Source organism: Myotis myotis, unplaced genomic scaffold (genome assembly GCF_014108235.1).
Source record: "Myotis myotis isolate mMyoMyo1 unplaced genomic scaffold, mMyoMyo1.p scaffold_m19_p_1, whole genome shotgun sequence".
Classification (NCBI taxonomy): Eukaryota; Metazoa; Chordata; class Mammalia; order Chiroptera; family Vespertilionidae; genus Myotis; species Myotis myotis.
This window is the reverse complement of record NW_023416313.1, coordinates 23,332,613-23,352,842: the sequence shown is the minus strand read 5'-3', so window position 1 is coordinate 23,352,842 and position 20,230 is coordinate 23,332,613. Positions and strand designations below refer to the sequence as shown.

The following is a 20,230-nucleotide window of genomic DNA, read 5'->3' as shown; positions in this document are numbered from 1 at the left end:
ACTAGCCATTCAGTCCTGCTTCTGGGATCCAGGGAGCCTAACCGTGCGGGGACCTACCCACACCCAGGCCTCTGATCTCATCCGCATGGATTTTTTAAAAGGTGTCAGGCCATCCAACGGTCGTCATTTACACTATTGGCTCTCCATGACGACAGCGAGCCCACCCTGCCTGGACCTCACTGAGGGCGCAGAGGACAAGCTGTCCCCCTGACACCCTCCCACGACGGCACCCGGGTCGCCATGAACAGAACCCAGGCCGCGAGTTCAGGCTCCGGGAGCAGCTCCCTGAGTGTGGCCTCAGACCAGCGCCCTCTGCATCACCTGGCTGCTTGTCAGAACCACAGATTCTTGGCCCCACCTTAGACCTTCTGCACCACAAACTCTGGGGTGGGCCCAGCAACTGGAATTCCAGTGCACGCTAAGGTTTCAGAACCCCTGGCCTTTGGCATTTTTTCAGCCACTTTATTTTAGGTGATAGGTTTGTCTTAATTGGTGGTTTCATATTATATGACACCAGGGAACCTGCCTTCTAAATAAACGATTTCAAATTAATTAAGTGATGATTGCATCCATCATGGATGACCTCACCATTAAATAAAATTTTAAAATGCACATCTTGCCTTTAAAATACCAGCCACACCTAGTTTTTATCTTTGTCAAAGACAACTATTTAAACTTAAAATTAACACCATTTTCTTAAGAAAGGCTTTCAGAAAGTGGTCCCTCCCTACGGACCCACATCAGCTACCCCCAGTATTACACTGATAATAACTTTCCTTCCAGAAAACTTCCCCATATGAACATAAAGAGTCAGAAACATAGACTGATAAGCCACCCAACACAAACAGAAAAACATACTCCTACAAGCTAGACCAAGATTTCTATTTAACCACCCGCAGAAAAGCAGCGCATTCATTACAGCGCGGCTCCCAGCACCCCCTCCGTGGGACCTCCCCGCACAGCAGCCCTGCCACCGAGCCCGGGAGGGGGGTGCTCGGGCTCACTCCCTGCCGAGGCAGGTGAAGAAGCCAGAGAGGAAGTCAGTGTCCTCACCCTCAATTCTCCCAAGCACAGCGCAGGGTCCTGAGGTCAGAGACCTGGGAAGAGCAGACTGGCTGCACCATGGAAGAGAGCTTCTGAACTATACCCCAAGGGGCTCTGCTGGCAAAGCCCATGCCAGGGCGGCGTGGTGGGGAATGGAGCTGTCTTAGCTCAGCTGCTGTAACAACACGTCACAGGCCAGTGGCTTACACAGCCAGCATTTCTTACTCGCAGGGCTGCAGGCCGGAAGCCCAAAGGCAGGGTGCCTGCGGGCAAGGTGCCTGGGAAAGGCCCTCTTCCTCCTGCCTCCTCTGGCTGTACCCTCCCACGGCGGAGAGAGGGAGAACTCTGGTCTCCTCTTCTCACTGTAATGCACTGGCCGATCCTGGGGGCTCCACCCAGGGTTTCATCCAACGCCAATGACCTCCCGGAGGCCCCACCTCCAAATACCAACACATCGGGCTTCAGGGCTTCGACGTGTGAGTTTGGTGGGGACAACACTCCATCCACAGCAGGAGCAGACGTGGTTCTAAACCAGCCCCGGACTCCATCTTATCGCAGCAGGTCTGACTGAACGTTTTATGGGGCCTCTGCAAAGTTTCCTTAAACAAGTCAGTCTGAGCCGAGGAAAATGAGAAGTTTTGAAAGCACAGGTAACAAGGTTTTATTATGACGGAAAGGAATAGGATGGCGTTTTGAGTCTCGAGGGACTGGCAAAATTCAGATTTTTTCCAGAGGGAGGGGAGACCAGGAGGCCAGAGAGAGGGATGTGCTTGAGCAAAGGTACCAAGGCCCTCAGCTCAGAGCCACCCTTCCTGCTGACCTCACAGCACCTGTGCCATTAATGTGGCCACTCACCTGTGCTGCCAGGTGGCATCTCTGACGTTTAGGTCCTGGGGTAGGACTGAGAAGTGGACTGTCATCCGGTCTACCAGCCTGCTTCCTGGTCAAAACAGGACACTTTACTCCACGGCAGGAAGCACATTCAGAATGGCACTGCCAGCCCAACCCGTTCCAGCCCACCAGCCCACCAGCCCACCAGCGGGCAGACACGCCACACACATGCGCCCCCAGGTCCCCAGGTGTCCGCAGAGTGCCATGCCAGTGCCTCACGTATAAGCCTGACTTCCAACTGAAATCGCTCGCACCCCCATAAGATGATGGAAGAAAAGAAAAAAAAAAAAGGACAACTCAGCAGCCTCCAGACATGAGGCAAACACAGGCTTCCCATGTAAAATCTGGGAAAATACATTCAAGGCAAGAACGCAATTAAGGTTTGTGAAAGATCCAAGAGTCAAGAAATAGTTTACACCAGGCATTTATCACACAGATGGGTAGACACCGCGTATTTAATTTGTACTTAAATGATACGTACGGAGCTCGGGGTGGAAAAGGATCATTTTATCTTCATAAAGTTGTAACCCCAAATCCTTGGGGATCATGCCACAGGACAGCATTGCATCGACAGAAGACAGTAACGAAAACGCTCCGGGACCTGAGCGGCTCTCCGCCCGTCTGCGGCCGCAGCTTTCGAAGCAGAACCTTGGCCTCTGCCAGGCCCTGCATCTCCCTCCTCCTTCTCCCTCGGTGTGTGCTTGTCCCCTTGGTGACACTCGCCTGCTCCTTTATCCAGCACTGAATCCCCGTCAGCCCGGCCCCTCGCACAGTGCTGTGCGTACAGCTGTGCACGCAAGATCTCTGTGTGTTAAGTAGCACACGGTACACCTCCCTCTCCCTGTCCCAGGCAGGGGTTGTGTCTTGTACGCAGGTTTTGGACTTTCACTAGAAACCGTATTAGTATCTTGATGGTGTGACGGCAGCAAAGACCAAGTTCGAGAAAGAACCACCGTGCGGGACAGAGAGCAGCTGCTGTGGCCCTGGAGGCCTGCGAGGTGAATCGAGGCCCCAGGGGGAGGGAGGCAGGGGCGAGGCGCTGTGGGAGGAGACGGCTCAGCAGGGGTCAGAGCCTCCTCCATGGTGTCCAGTGGTGTCCAGTCTCGAGGGAGAGGGGGAATGACTAAACCGCAGCACATTCTGACCATTCTTAAGGCATGAAGACCTATTTTTTGCCTTTGGCCCAGGAGAGTGTTTTTAGATATCCCAACTGGCTTTTTCCTCCCTAAAAAGAAAGGGATTATTTTAACTAATTGTAGAAAAACAGGAAACACTAAAAAATGTGGGGGGGGGGGAGGAGAAAAAGTTACCTGTACCCTTACCTCCCAAAGATAAGTGCTCTCAATATTTTTATCTATTTCCCTCTGGCCTTCTCTTGGATTTCACTGAACACACATAAATGGACCTTCCACCCCCTACTCTGGGTTTGCATTGTGTCGTCTCCTCGGCCCATAATCACCCTTTTACAACATCATAATGGGGTGCAGAGTCTGAAGCACCCAAGTAGGAGCAAGACCAGTCGGCACTGGGTCACCACGCTGGTCCCAGAGAACGGGGCCAGGTGGGGCAGGCACATGTAGGGCTCGTCTCCAGAGAGGAGCACCTGAAATCCCTCAACTAGGAATAAACAAAAACGAAAGGGCCACCTCACAGGCCTGTAATTCCAGGGGGGAGCTGGGGCGGCCTTTGGTGGGAACTGCTGGAAGGGGGGGGGTAGAAACGGGAAGCCGATGTCCCCCAGGGGCTCAGAGAGAGGGAATGTGGGGAACGTGAGAAAGAAGTGAGTGGCCAAGGACAACAAGCAGAGGATGAGAAGGAGGAAAGGTCCCAGAGGCGCACAGGTGACCCGCAAAGGCGGGGAGCAGAGGTTGGTGGGGGTTCTGCTGGCACAGGGTCCTGGGGTGAGAACTCGGGCTCAGTTGCTGACAAGGGACGAGCTGCTAAGGGCCGGGCCCCTGACAAACTTTGCTGCCCTCCCTCCGCCCTCGCTCCAGCTGCTCCCGCATCTGTGACTACACGCTCACCCCACCCATCCCATTGCACAATGCTTATCCCAGATGATCGCAGCCCACGTCCACCAAAGGAAGCCCTGGCCTTACGAGTTAGGGAGGACTTTCCTGCACCACTGGGGCGCGGGCATGGGGAAGTCCGCACTATGAAACACCAAGTTTAAAATAGTGAGCCCCGTCCCTCCCCCCGGCCCGCACAATGCTAACCAGACACGTGTGGAAATGGACCTCCACCTGGAAAACCCCGGCCCACCGCTGCCCTCACACACCCGCATCCTGGAGGAAACCACCGGGAAAGGAGCATTCGCCACCGCCCAGCGCTGGGGAGACGTGCGTGCCGGCTGTGCTACGTTTGGGGCTGTGACGTTTTCCATCAGAAAATGGAAATGGGCTCTACGATCAGCGAATGGCTTCCTGCCCTCCGAGTCATGATATTCACGGGAAGTCTCGACAGACTTCTTGTGGGGAGCTGGCACGGCCATGGCATACTCAGCCCAGGGCGCCTTATGTGCCATGCCAGCTCAGCCAAGGGTGATCCTGAGTAGGAGGGTGAAAGAATTGAGAACAGACAGACAAGAGAATGAAAGCTGGGTCTCGGTGGGACGCTGCTCCCTGATGAGGAGACAGCGCCAGCGCCCACAAGCCGTGTCTTTATTTTATAGCAGATGCCACGAGGCAAAGTAGGGGCGTGATCACGTTGTTTACAGCATTCTCGTGAGTTTCAACCTCACTCAACTACATGCACCTGAACTCTAGCACAAAGCACGTGGGGCCACGTGTTCGGACCATAGGTTCAAGCTTACAACCACAGCCGTTGGCTATAATTGTGCTGGGGGGGCCCTGCCCTCCAGCTGGGACTTGCACGTGGCAATGAGAGGACCCTGTCCTTTCATTAGTCCGAGGCTTGAACCTGGCCAAAACACCGTAGCTGCGCCCCACAACTTCTCACACTTACTCTGGTGGGTGCAGTGATGCTCCCTCGGAGCCTCCACCGACCACGACTGGGGGTGGCGTGGCCGGCACACCAGCTCCCACGCGGGTCGGCGAGAGGGAGGACTGTCACGAGTGCACGGGAGAAAGGAAGAGCAGAGAAACTGGCTGCTTTGGTAGAAAAATGAAGGGATTTGGTAAAGACGCACATATCTGCCCCTCCAAGGAGGTGGCGCGACAGAGAAAAGCAAGTCCTGCCCGCGGGGCTAAAGGTGGCGCCCCGGATTCCCAGGAAGGTCAGCGCCGGGAAGGGCCCTCCGGAGCCCGAGTGTGCACCGGCCGCCAGGTCTCCCCTCGCTGTGCTCGCCAGCGTCTCTGACATTTGGAGAGCGGCACACGGTCTGACCTTCGCGGGATGCTTTTAAAGAGTGAAACATCTATGACTAATTTCTTTACACTGATGCTCGGTCTTTTGTCTCTGCCCATCAGGAGTCTGAAAAGACACCGTCCCGGGTGTCTGCGCCAGGGGGCTCGCCTGGCCCACAGTTTCCACCCCTGAACGCAGAGCGCAGGCTGCTCAGCCAGGAGGCCGGCCGCGGAGGCAGGTGTGCACCTGGGTGGGGCAGGAGCATCAGGCGGCCCAGGACCCACGTGCTCTTAGGCTGTGACTTCAGGCATGACGTGCGCTTTGCCAAAAGCTGAGGCCACTGTGCGAGCCACCGCACACTGCCAGGAGGCCCAAACGGCTCCTTTGGGGAACACGAGGGGCCCCCATCAGCCACAGAGTCCCGGGTGGTCCAAGAGCCTCCTTGCGCTGGTCCTAAGAGCCCAGTGATGCTAAAAGACAAGGTGGGGGAGGTGGAGTTAAAGACTGGCTGCCATTTGTGGAGGGAAATGAGCTGGTGTTTTATTTCCTTCCAACGCTTAGCAAGAGGCTGCCTGTCTCTTTCTCGAAGCGCTAGCTCCCATCTCGTGGATGCTTCCTCACTGTTGCCCCAACACTCGACTCTACAGGGGTGGGTGTGATGGCTACGCCCGTGCGACAGCTGCGGGTTCTGCGGCAGCTGTCCCTGGTCAAACAGCTTCTAAATGCAGGAGCAGGACTGCAGCCTGGACCAGTCTGACTTAAGAGTCCATACTTTTCGACTCAATAATAAAAAACCCAAATAATACAATTAAAACATGGGCAAAGGACTGGAACAGACGTTTCTCCAAAGATGATATCCAAATGGCCAACAAGCATGTGAAAAGATGCCCGACATCACCAATCATTAGGGAAATGCAAATTAAAACTATAACGAGATACACTTCACACCGTTTAGGAGGCCACTACACACACACACACACACACACACACACACACACACACAGAAAGCAACACCTGTCAGTGAGGATGTAGAGAAACAAACTCTTGGGCGCCATTGGTGGAAATGAGAAATGGAAAACAGTATGGATGTTCCTCAAAAAATTAAAACTAGGATCACCATATTATCCAGCAATTCCACTTCCAAAAGGTGCAAATCCAAAAGAACTGAAAAAAGGATCTCGGACAGACATCTGCACACCCATGTCCATTGCATCATCACTCACAATAGCCAGGAGGTGGAAGCAGCCTATTTACTGACAGATGAATGGGCAAACAAAACGTAGCTTATACTTATAGTGGAATATTATTCACCTAGGAAAGGAGAGAAATCCCATCATATGCTACAACAACGATGAACTCTGAGGACAATATACAAGTGAAATAAGCCAGTCACAAAAAGACCAATACTGTATGATTTGACTTATATGAGGACCCTAAAGTAGCCAAATCCATAGAAACAAAGTACAATCGTGGGTGCCAGGGTGAGGGGGAAAGAGAGAATGCATCAGACTGTTTAATGGGGACAGCGTTTCAATTTTGCAAGATTAAAAAGTTCTATAGACCAACTGTACCACAATGTGAATATACGTAACTATACTGAACTAGTCACTTAAAAATGATTACGATGGCCTGGCTGGTGTGGCTCAGTGGTTGAGCGTTGACCTATGAAGCAGGAGGTCACAGTTCGATTCCAGGTTAGGACACATGCTCGGGCTGTGGGTGGGCTTAATTCCCAGTTGGGGGCATGCAGGAGACAAATGATCAATGATTCTCTATCACTGATGTTTCTCTTCCTTCCTCTCTGAAATCAATAAAAATATTTTTAAAAAATGGTTAAGATGGTAAATTTTATGTTGTGTGTTTTTTACCATAATCAAAAATCTGTACTCTTAACCAGGATGCTACACTGACTCTCGAGCCAATGATGCCTTTCTGAAATTACGTACGGCCCTTTTCCCTCGAGGGTCCAGAAGCCATTTGCAGGAACAGTCCTGCAATGGGGGTTATGACTAGCACGGGTTCACTTTATTTCCCCTCAAAACATTCCAGGAAAACAAAGGACCGCAGGCTGGAAGGAGGCAGCAGAAAAAACTCAGGCAAGGCCCCTTTAAAACCCTGGCAACTCGGGAAAGGTGTGCGAGGAAAGAGTCTTGATGTAAATAAAGATCTGAGATTCCAGGATATCCTCCCAGAGGTCACACCAATTCAAAAACGAAATCAAAACATTCCCAAGCCCTGTCTCCCTGCCATCTGGACACTGTCCCTCCCTTGGCCTGTGAGGGCTTCCCAGGGCACGCACTCTGCCTCACTTAGGCCCATGCTCCCATTCGTTATGCAATACTGCCCCCCATGGGAGGAGCCTGTTACTGCCAGCCCCGTGTTACAGAGTCCTGGGGGTGGGCAGCAGCAGGGGCACCCCACAGCCCACGGCCACCCCCCCCCCCCGGCTCCTAATCGGGTGCCCTGCACCCACCATTGCCGGGAGCTGACCCTGGACACTATGCACAATGCAGGCAACGGCTCACGTGGGCCTCAGTCTTCTCATCTGCGAAGGGAGGCATGGGATTAAGAAACCCTTTTCTTCCTCACATGAAAACAGGCAAATAATCTAAGTTATCAACAACATCAAAGAGGATTTAGTGAGCTCCACAGACTCAGGGTATCATATTAGAAATATTCAATAGAAGTATTTAAGCAAACAAGAGAGCCTTTTTGTCTCAGACAAAAACCAACACAGACATACAGGCCAGATTATGGAGACAGAGCTGTACCATTCCAGAGCGAGTGAGTAGCCAGAGGACGGCAGCCGGATCCAGCAGAGAATGGGCCGCAGTTCACATTAACACGGTGCCCAAGAAGGCAAAAGGCAGAGGCCCTCCACTGAGGGCACCAGGGGGTGACCACCCACATCATTTTACCCTTAGAAATGGACACCATCTGTTCCCCTTTTCCTATCATTGATGTTCCCTCTTCAGAAGCCATAAAACAGTTTACTTTCAGGAACCTTAAAATGACTTCCACCATGGAGCGTAAGCTTTAACACACCATGTGAATTCAGAAATAGAAGATATTGATTTAGACTAACCTATTGATTACAATTTCAAAAAATGTTTTCAGTTGTAGAAGAGCAATCAGAGAAGATGGGATGTGGTGTCTTACAAGCTACCAGACATAGAGAAAAAGGCTCCATAGGATATTCTATTTCTCAACATAACTTTAAAAAAAAAAAACAGATTCCCCAACTAGTCTCTGGAACTAGAAAAATAATATACTGAAATCTTGTTTCTACTGGAACCAGAGAAATTTGGACTCCCGATGAGCATGAGACAGTGAAGTCTCTGCGACACTTTCCAGGGCGGTGAGCGGGTGAGCGGGCGGTGAGGGGCCCCGGAGCACAGCTGTCTGCAGGGAGGACACAGTGGCGGGAGGTCCAGGAACAAGGAAACCCTTCAAGTGAAGACCTCAAACGTTTGAGTTTCATTTCTGCAAATTAAGGTCATCACCTTCTCAACTCAAATGGCTGGCCATGCCAAGTCTAACAATTCCATAGAAAAGAGGGGAAATTTTCACCAAATGATCATCTGTAGGTTAAACCCACCAGAGAGGAGTGATTTTACCATCGGGTCCATTTCCAATAAATCTGAATTCTGGCTACCATCAAGATTTGAGACAGAAAAGCATTTCCATTCTAACCTTTTTATGACTAATATATTTTAAACATTTCTTAATTAAAAATTAATTTTTTTCTACTAACAAAATGTCACATTATAAAATGGAAAAAGAGAAAAGGGGGAAATAACAGCTATCACCATGCCTTCTCACAATTTCTACAGAAAAGCACAATGTTCTCTTTGCATTTTTTCTCCATGTATATGTCTCCATGTTTTTTTTTATACCTACATGTGGCTAGTGGCTACTGTATTAGACAACACGGATCTGGAAGCCGAGATAAGTAACCTCAAGGCAAAGTAAGCAGCTCTCCACCAGGGGCAAACACAAACCCTTAAGGAACATCAGGAAGGGAGAGGCTGATTATGCCCGAGAGAAAGAAGAAATGGTGACATCCGACGTGGCTGGAAGGGAGAAGGAGGGTCTGTCAGTGTCACAGAGCCCGTGGGTGGGGTGTAGAGGACAGAAGACGAGCAGGTTTCTGGGTGAAGAAAACCATCCATGCAAGGTCATGGCTGCATGAGAACAGCACCCAGGGAGAAGCCACCCAACCTGCCCGGCAGTGCTGCAGCCCCTCGGCTCGCCACCCACTCCACGCTCTCCTTCACTCTGACAGCTGAGGATACATACAAGGTGGTCATGTGCTTGGCCAAAAAATGAGAGTCTCCAGCCTCCCTTGCAGCTACGCGTGGCCAGGTGATGAGTTCCAGGTAGTAAGCCAAGTGGAGCTCTACCAGGGATTTCTGCAACAGTTTTGCTCTCTTGACTCAGCGGGATCACCCTTCCCCTCTTTTGCTTTTTCTTTGTTCTGAGTGGAACCAGAGGGGAAGCTAAAGGTGAAGCAACCATCTTGTGCCCATGAGGCATCTATGATGAAACAGAAAATCAGAAGGGGCCTGGTGACATCACGGAACCAGCCTTGCTCTACCATCGTCCAGACTTCTTGTTAATGTGAGAAAAAGTAATCCCTCTTCGTTTATGCCAATGTAGTGAGATTTCTGATACTTTCAGCGACACAGTCTCTAATGCCAAATTTAGTACCTGAAGGTGAGGGGCTGAAAAATGTGCAATTGGCAGGACAGAGAAAATTAGGCAATGAAAATGAGGAGAAACCTCCAACAGATGAATGGACAGCTGGTGACTTTGTTGAATGTTGATAAAACACCTGGCCTAACTATGTAGCCTACTGTGCGCTGGGACTGACACTAGCATGACCGAGACTATAGCGTTAGGGATGACGAAGGGAAACTTCTAGAAACCCTCAGGGGAAGACTATAACCTCGCCATCACCAGAGCTGTCCTGAACTGAATGCTCTCGAGCTCACGTACCTGGACAGGAAATGAGTAATACTTCAGCTTTCTGTGGAAAACCCATTTCACATTCTCTAAAGTATAAAATGTATAGTTTGGTACTACAGTTATTTTCAGAATTATATCAGACCATAATTACAGTGTTCCTACTTTGGTAAATGATGTTTAAAATCTTGTTAGTATGCATTCTGCAGATATGTTCATTTATTTGAAAGTGATAAAACAAAATTACTGGGGCGGGGGAGGAATCCATTTACAAAAAAAAAAAAAAAAAAAAAAAAAAAATCCATGCAGTTTAATGCATCCCTTGACTTTATCTCAGAATTTTACAAAATCAAGAGCTCACCCACGGTGCTGGCAGCTGTAACCCTGGGGCCGCTAGCGCAGGTCTGTGAGAATGCATGCCGATACCTCTGGGAGGTATACGTGCTTTCATTTAAGTAAATAAATTTAACAGAAACCATTCAACTAGGAAAATTCTAATTCTGTTGTGTGTTTTTCAAACCACATGACCAATAAATAATGCCCCAAATGTATGCTCTATCAGCAAGAGTGAACATTTAATTCTAGAATACTCCCAACATAAGCATTGTTATTTCACTCTAACACAGTCTATCTCCACACCAACCTAAATTTAAGCAAGTAGACCAGTCAAAACTCTTGATAACTTATTCCTAAAGCTGTCAACAGTTCGTTACTATACCAGCCGTAGCCATGTGAACTAAGCACAGTGGGAACCAACTATGGGCACACTGGTCAATATTTCTAGCCTCATCTCTAAAATAATGGGTGGCAGCACCGACCGTGAGGAGTCGGTGTGAGGGTTATCATCTAACTGTGTGAAAGTGCAAGCACTGAATGCTTAATGTATAAGGCTAATTACAGTGGCTATTGTTGACATTAGACTAGTTTTACTGACATGAAAACAGAATTTGTTGGCTCTTTCACAATCTGCCATAGGACACATTTCTCATTTTCAATCTGTTTATTTTACTAACAACTACTCAGGGGGATTTTTGGCCGGAATTTACATCAGAATAGCCTGCACCCTGGCCTACCAACAGCTGCAGTTTGAGAAACTGAAAGGACCAAGGACCGCAAAGTGTGGTCTTCAAAACTGCAGCATCAGCATCACCTGGGAACCTGTAAGACATGCAGGTTCTCAGGCTCCGCCGGGAGAATCCCACTCCCCATTCGGAAACCTTGGGGATGAGGCCCAGCAACCTATGTTTCCCCAAGTTCTCCAAGGGACTGTGGGCATTCTCAGTTTGAGAACAGTTGAAAGAAATGTAGCCCTGAGCCAGTGCCGCTGACCTGTGGCCCTGTGGCTGCCCCCTTGGGGTGGGGAGAGCTGTGGGAGCCCCTCGCCTCCCAGGCGCTCCCGAGGGCAACATGGAGTCCCCTGCATCCTCCCTCCTCAGCCTGGAGCAGAAGTATCAACAAGGCCGGCCAGCAGGGAGCCTGGTGCCAGGGGGCCAAACCTCACCCACCAATCCAACAATCCTTCCAGTCAGAACCAAGTAACAACTCAAAGCCCCCCAGAGAAGAAGGTTCCATGCCAGCTCACCCTCAAAACCCTTACTTAACACATTGTGCACCAGTAGTTTTATTGCTAGCTTTACCCAGTGGCTGGATAAGTTTCTACTGAATGAGTACAAAAAACGTTTTACAAAGTATCATACTTTAGAAAGATATTTAGTTGCCCGGCTGGCATGGCTCAGTGGTTGAGTGTCAGCCTATGAACCAGGAGATCACGGTTCGATTCCCGGTCGAGGCACATGGCTGGGTTGCAGGCTTGATCCCCAGTTGGGGTTGTGCAGGAGGCAGCCGATCAATGATTCTCTCTCATCATTGATGTTTCTATCTCTCCCTCCCTTCCTCTCTGAAATCAATAAAAATATATTTTAAAAAAAGATATTAGTTTGTAAGAACATGTAATAAATAACTTCAAAATGCAATGGATATTTAATTTTAAGGCGTGCCTTTAACATTTATGTAAAACACTGTCTGATATGAAAACACGAGAATGCTGTGATCAGCCCACAATGTGTTATTAAATAATATGTGTGCGGGGACGTTTGCAGCGGCGCTCTTCATAACCCCCGACAGGGAGAAACACTCAAAGGTCCATCAGCAGGTCAAAGAACAGTGAGATGTGTTTACGGTCTACAGAGACAATGGAGTATCACACGACCCCAAAAAGGAACAAAGCACTGACACCTGCCACGGGACCGGCCTCGAGAACACGGCGCTGAGTGAGGGGAGCACATACAGAGGGGACCACATGTTGCATGAATCCCTTTATACCAGAGGTTCGCAACCTTCCTGATGCCGCGGCCCTTTAATACAGCTCCTCATGTTGTGGTGACCCCCAACCATAAAATTATTTTCGTTGCTACTTCATAACTGCAATTTTGCTACTGTTGTGAATCATCATGTAAATATGATATGCAGGATGTATTTTCATTGTTACAAATTGAACATAATTAAGGCATAGTGATGAATCACAAAAACAATATGTAATTATATATGTGTTTTCCGATGGTCTTATGCGACCCCTGTGAAAGGGTCGTTCGACCCACAGGTTGAGAACCACTGCTTTATATGACATGTCCAGAATAGGCAACTCTGTAGAGGCAGAAAGATTAGTGGTTGCCTAGGGCTTGGGGCGGGGGGGTGGGGGAGCGGGGGGGGGGTGGAAAGTGACATCTTTGAGTTTCTGGGGAGACAAAAATGTTTTAAAATTAGATTGTGGTGATGGTTGCACAACCCTATGAATATAGAAAAATGTACATTTAAATGGGCAAATTGTATAGGATGCGAATTTTATCTAAACAAAGCTGTGTTTTAAACTAGACAAAACAAACTCTTCCTCCCAAGGACTCCCTCCTCAAAACCAATCTAACGTCCCTGGCCCCTGGCGTCCCTGGCGGAGCTGTGGGGGCACATAAGTCGGCTGGAGGGCAGCAGTGAACAGCTGTGAAAAGGCCAGGCAGAGGCAAGCAGGCAACGGGGATGCAATATTCGAGAAGGCACCATTCTCAGGGCCCTGTAAGTGCAGGCTCAGGGCTTGCAGGACCCTGGAAGTGAGTACCTCCTTAAATTCTGTACTCAGGGCGCCTGCTTGCCTCATCCAAGTCCTGTCCTGGTTTTGAGGGTACTTCATGTCCAATGTCTACAGATTTTATCCCCCGAGGCTATTCAAACTACGTGCATCAACAGCTCCTCGTGCCTACGATGAAACCTCTAGGTTTTGACTTTGAACTTTAACCCTGCCAGGGCACAGGCACAGGCTCTGGGGTCAGCTCAGTCCTGAGGAGGAGCCCCCTGCCAGCTAGGCTGCTGGAAGCAAGGATTCACACCCCTTCTGACTCCAGGGCCTCCCGGGCCCAAGCCCTCAGCCCTCAGCTCTTCCCACCAAGCACTGGAGGTTGAGATGTTGGATCACCGGCAACCCTCACCTCCACCCTGTGCACCAAGGGTAAGGACTGACTGTAAACACTGATGGTTAGCTAGGAAAGCTCAATCAATGCTAACTTACAATTTTACCAGGCACAAAGATAGCAAACTGAAGCGAAATCCTGCCATTTACTGTGGCTTCCCCAACATCTGTAATGATGTGTTAAGAAGCACAATAAAGGGGGGAAATCTGGTAGCTTCCAACTGCAGAAGTCCACAAACAACCCGATTCCTGTCGTGCAATATTTCATCTCGAACCTGGTCTTTACCCACCACAGAAAAGCACAGTTACATGGTAAATAAATTAAGAACAATCTTAAAAAGTCATGTGTTTCTGGCAACAGCAGACCATGTTTTTTTTCTCCCTTATTTTGCCCATTCCCTAAAACACTAGACAAAATAAAAAAACATCTCGATTTAGAAGGTAGCTTTCCATTCAATTAAGTTGCAAGTGAGCGAGGAAGAGAAGTACTGCAACAAAAATAAGACCAAAAAAAAAAACATGGGGGGGGGGGGGGGGGGAGAAAGGACACTTTTCTGGGATTTTAAAGGAAGCAGGGCCATCAAGATACAGGGAGCAACACTGCCATCAAGTGGTGACAGTGTCGCAAGTCACCCTCTGATGTCTAAACTAGTGGTCTCAGTCAGGCAACAATCAGAATCATTCCGGAGAGTTTAAAAAGAAAAGAAAGATGCCCGGCTGGTGTGGCTCAGTGGTTGAGCGTCGACCTATGAACCAGGAGGTCAGAGTTCAATTCCGGGTCAGGGCACATGCCCGGGTTGCGGGCTCGATCCCCAGTAGGGGATGTGCAGGGGGCAGCTGATCAATGATTCTCTCATCATTGATGTTTCTAGCTCTCTTTCCCTCTCCCTTCCTCTCTAAAATCAATATATGTAAAAACAGAAAACAAAGAATTCATGCCCAGACCTTGTCCCTAACCAAATAACTCAGCGAGGCAGAGAACCAGAGGGCAGGTGCAGCCGCATTTTAAAAAACCCACCACCTGACTTCGGTGCACAGTGGAAGTTGAGAACTCTGGATCAACGCAAAAGGTGTCACTATGAGGTTTCAATGTCCCAGTAAAGTTGTACTCGGTGCTATTCTGCTTATATCATCCACTAAAATTTCCCAGTGGCATATAAACTCATGGAAGTTTGGCTATGCATGACACAAGTCACTGTCAAAGAGCCGTGTCTGCATTTCCACGATAATATAAAAGTCATCCTACAGGTTCAGGCTGTAGTCCCTAGTTCTGCCAGTACCACTTACATCTACTATCTAACCCAACAGACCTGGCCTTATCATAAATTAGGCATATTGACACAGCTCTGCTCACAACACAAACACCCTGAGAACTTCAGTTTCACTCGACTATTTGCTTATGCAATGGGTTTCAAATCCATCAATCTCACTTATATCAGATGGGTTTTTCTTTTTTTCTTTTAACAAGACACGTAAAGCCCGAACACTTCTATCGCTGGTGAAATCTGTAAATGCACAATGTAACAGCCAATGCTGAAATGAAAGGTCCTGGACTAGGACTAGCATTGCTCCTTGGCACCGAGGTAAATAAAAGGACCCCCTCCATCCCATTTATTTCTTAACAAAAAAGAATTATCTTTTGTATGATACACTAGGAGGAACAACTGTGCAGTGTTTCTACTAGCAAATATCTAGTCAGAAGTTGATTTGCAGCATTTTTTTTGACAATTCAGTCGGAACCCGCAGCTTGGAAAACAAACGCCGCACATCCGAGCCCTTGGTGCCGCCCCAGGGACAGAGCGTCCCCGGGAGACAGACAGACAGGAAAGAGGCAGCCCCAGTGCCTGGCTTCGCTGGGCACATTCTCAGGTTCTTCTGTGTCCCTGTCACCAGATGTTTTGTTGTTGTTTTTACTGTATTTTCCCAACCAGACTAGCTGCTTCTCCAGGCAGCACAAATCTTCTCGAAAATGTCACTATGACCCAGATTTATTTGAGTCCCTCGTCTGTGACACGTGGTGGCTCCCTGGCTCATCCAGACTGAGCCCAGAGGCAGAGGGGTGCACAGAGGAGTCGCGCCAGGACGAGAAGGTCTGGGCTGGAGCTCCGTGGCCACTTGTCCTCAGCCCTGGCTGCTCAGCATGCACAGCGTCATGGGGAGCCTGTTAGAAGTGGCGACCCTCTGACCACCCGGACCCACGGCGTCCCGGGCTGCCCGTGGGTCTAGCCCAGTAGTCGGCAAACTCATTAGTCAGCAGAGCCAAATATCAATGGTACAACGATTGAAATTTCTTTTGAGAGCCAAATTTTTTAAACTTAAACTATATAGGTAGGTACATTGTTATTAACGTAATTAGGGTACTCCTAAGCTGGCCTTTGCTAAAAACGTCCTCAATCTGACTGAGGTACGTTCGCTGAGGTCGACCCCTTCCAACTCTCCCATTCACATTCGTCTTTTGTACTTGCTTCGTCTATCTCCTTTCGTTCATCCTCTCTATATGTCCAAACCATCTCAACATACCTTTCTCAATCCTCGACACTACATCTTCTTTCACTCCACAACGTTCCCTAAAATTAACTTAATAAACTTTACTTAAAGTTTTAAGTCAACTTTGCACTGTACGTGCACGCCCGCATGTGGTATTTTGTGGAAGAGCCACACTCAAGGGGCCAAAGAGCCGCATGTGGCTCGCGAGCCGCTGTTTGCCGACCACTGGTCTAGCCGCTAAGGCAACATGCCTGGTGTGGGTCCATGCCTATCCCGACCACAGTGGAAGTTCCTGCGCCTTAAACATGGGGAGCAGACAGCGACAGAGGGCGAAGGTGCCTGCTTTGGGAGAAGAAAACTCACAGATAGATATTAGGAACTCATCCTCCAATCCCAATGCTAACATGACTGAAGCCAAGCCCACACACTGAAATGCTCAGAAATGTATCGGTGCCAGGCCAATGGGGGACGGTGGGTAAACTGAGCATACACGCCCGACACAGATGCCCGCAGGGGACCTCCGGTGGGAAGGAGGCCACTGCAAGACACACACGCAGGGCCACCCTCGGGGGGTGACTCGGTCATCTCTGGCCGCAGCCCCGGCCTGAGTGCGGTTCAGAGCGCGAGCTCTGGGATGCGGACCCACGAGCTCCAGTCCTGCCTCTGTCACCCGCTCGTCCTGTGGTTTGAGGACAGTGATGGAGGCCACTCCACCACTCAGGTCCTTCATCTGCAAACGGTGTAATAAAAATGCCGACCGCCATAAAGCTGACTGGGAATTAAAGGAAATAATTCATATAAAGCACTTCCACAAATGAGGTCATAATAAGTGATTATTATAATCATGCCCACTTAGCCTTAAATGCATTTATTCTCTCTCCTCTCTCTCTCCCTCTCAGACACAGAGTACCTTCAATATAATAAAAACATTCAGACAGCATATTTTAATTTCAATAAGAGAGCAGAGGGGACAAGTGCCCAGAGAGAAACAGGAGAATGAGGAGGGAGTTAGGAAATCACCATGAACAATATTAAGTGTGTAAGAATCTGAGCAATTACTCGCCTCCTTGAAAAGTCATAAAACCTGTGCTGACAGGAGGAGCCTGATGGCGAAGGTAATGAGTAAGGAACTGCTGGAGTCTGTTACAAGGGGGTCGGTGCTGGGAGAAAACTCAGGATAAGGAGACGGGAATGTCTGGTGGTGGGAGGGGGGAAAACCAGGCAGGTTTTTGAAAAGGTGACTTTAAGCAATGACCTGAAGCGAGTGAGGCAGGTAGTCACGGGCACACGGGGAGAAGCTGCAGTAGCAGCGCGTGTGGCGAGAGTGAGGGGCCCGGCAGGAGACCTGGTCGAGGAGAGGTGGGCGATGTATCAGGACTGGCCTCATGCACCCGGGCCGGCTCAGGACCCCTTCCTGGCAGTCGCTGAGGAGGCCGGGCATGAAGCATCGGTGATGATTACGGACTAGGAACGGCGGCAGCGGTACCTGCACGTGGCCCTGTCGTGTTCAGCCCTTCCATCAAGCACTGAAGGACACAGAAGGCACGGCTCGTCAAGGTTACCCGGCTTTTACACACACCGGTCACCAGAATCACGCTTCAAAACCATCCCAACCGAACTGGCCAAACCAATGCTGCAGCACTTCACCGGTACCAACTGTCTGGGGAAAAGCTTTTTAAAAACGCTTTCTCAAGGGCAACTAGAAATCAGTCCACTTTATCAATGAGTTCATGGCCAAAGGGACAACATACCGTAGGAGTCAAGAATGGGAGACAGGCCTGGCCGGTGCGGACCAGTGATTAGAGTGTCAGATTGGGCACTGAAGGGTCTCAGGTTCAATTCCCGGTCGAGGGCATGAACCGGGGTTGCGGGTTCACTCCTCACCCCTTGTCAGGGCAGATGTGAGAGGCAACCAATCTATGTCTCTCTCACATGGATGTTTCTCTCTCTTCCCCTACCTCCCTTCCACTCTCTCTGAAAAGCAATGGAAAAAACACCCTCAGCTGAGGAAAATACATAAATACATAAATAAAAATATATAATTTTTAAAAGAATGGGGGATAATTTCTTAGAGCGAGAGAGGTTATGGAGGGCCCTGCCTTGAGAGAACAGTGGCCATCAGTGTAGGGGGGAGGCTCCCCGTGAAGCTGGAGACCGCGGAGTGCACTGGGGCAGGTCCCACGGGGACAGCGGGGATAGTGTGCCCAGGGGACAGGCCTTTGACAAGAGGAGTCCCTAGAGCAGCTCTAAAGGGAGCAGCTACTCCAGGACCCTCGCCATCTGAAGTCCGGGAAGTAGAAGGCAGCATTTGCACTCCGTGTGGCTGCAGAGACCAGGGCAGGAGGGCGGGGGACCTGGGGCAGGACCTGGCTCCGTCTGAGAAAGTGCGTTTGAAAACTCAGGTCTGTTCCGAAATGAGGCGGCTGCCTCGCACAGTCGTCCTGGCGCTGGTACATTCTCAGCCGCCGAGCCAAGCATCGTCAGCGCACTGCCATGACAGGTACACATCCAGATGCATTAATACACCATCACACCTCAACCCCCAGCGATGCTGTGCTGGGCGCCACTTTCAAACATCGAAACTCCAGGGGCTGCTGCTGTTCTGCTGTTTCAGCCACAAATTACAGTTCGGTTCCCCCTCCAGGGCTTCCCTCGGTCCCTCCCCACACACTCCCAACTCTGTCCACACCCCTCCACCTCCAGCACCACCCCCCTCCCCGCCCCCCAGGAAGGGGCTGCAGAGGGGGGCTCCACGGCGCCCCCGTGTGGAGGGCTGAGGTAAGAGCTGAAAACATTCGCTTCGCTGACCCCCTCCAGCAACCCCCGCCTCGCAGTATCCCACCAGGTACTGCCCTTGACGGAATCGAACCCGCGAGCCTTTAGTCCAGGGGCCCACGCTCTATCCACTGAGCCAAACCGGCCAGGACAGAGGCGCCACCGAGGTGTTGGCAGCTGCTGCGAGGACCTCTGAACATAGCGACCAGCTTTGTATTTGAGCTTCTGACCCGGGGAGCTTTAGAACCAGGGGAGATTCTGCCTGGAAACCCCGTGTCAGCTCTTCTCCCACCCGTGCACTTGTGCTGCAGGCAGAACCCACGCCAGAATCTAGCTAGCAGCTTTGTTTCGGGGCGGGCCTCACCTTCGTATCTGCTGGGCGAGTCGCTCGCTTTCTGCGGGGTCGCCACGCGGAGGAATATCTGCTGCCTCCACGAGTGTCTCCGCGTCTTCACAGGCGTCCCGCTGGGGTCGTCGAGATGGTGGGCTTTGGCGTCCAAGTCCCTAAAATTACAAGAGAATTGATTTCTGACTGGTGAGGAGGTAGAAACAGGTATTTTAGCTTTCGTTTTTGTCTTTTAAACAACGCATTGTAATATCAACTATCTTTGCAGAAGGAAATATCATTAATCCTTGCAGAAGTTCAGTCCAGCGCAGAGTGGGCCATCACTCCTGCGCGCTGCTTTCTTATAGGAGGCTCTGCATAAAGAGCGAGAGGACATACCCCTCATTAATTTCCATGGTAAAGCGATTTAGAAATACCCTCCAGGAATCCTTAGCTTCCAGCTGGGCCTCTCTGGGCGCCACTTCATTATGCAGAGGAACTGCCTACAGGGGGCGCTGTCACCAGGGCCACACTCCCCCCTGGTCTGCCTGTGGGAGTATTTTCACAGCACAGGCCTTCGTCTCCACAGGTCATCACACAAAATACAAAAGTTAAATTACATAGCACCACCAAGGCAGTAATTACTCGGTCACTTGCTGATGACTACTGACTTAACTTTTATATTTTTAAAACTACAAAACACAGTACATTTATCAATATACATAACTAACATCGAGTCATTAACGTGCTTCCTATTCGCAGGGCAACTTGGGGAAGGAAGCCCTTATAATCTACACGTGAGTGTGTGTACATATACAGAGGTGGGCAAAAGTAGGCTTACATTTGCTCGTATGGAAAATAATACAATCATTAATAAATAATCATACAAAATAAACTGTTTCGTGCACCCTCAACTGTAAACCTACTTTTGCCACCCGTGTACATACCCACAACTGTGCAAATCACCAGCACCTACAGAT

The 20,230-nt window shown here is 49.9% G+C and overlaps 1 protein-coding gene across 6 annotated transcripts in view; it reads right to left on the bottom strand.

Moving 5' to 3' along the window:
- Positions 1–20,230, bottom strand: part of TBC1D1 (TBC1 domain family member 1) — a 208,025-nt gene that overhangs the window by 49,655 nt on the left and 138,140 nt on the right. For all 6 annotated transcript variants that reach the window (XM_036331236.1, XM_036331249.1, XM_036331259.1 and 3 more), the window contains one exon: positions 19,290–19,429. In XM_036331236.1, the coding sequence (XP_036187129.1) occupies positions 19,290–19,429 (140 nt within the window). The remainder of the gene's footprint in view (positions 1–19,289; positions 19,430–20,230) is intronic.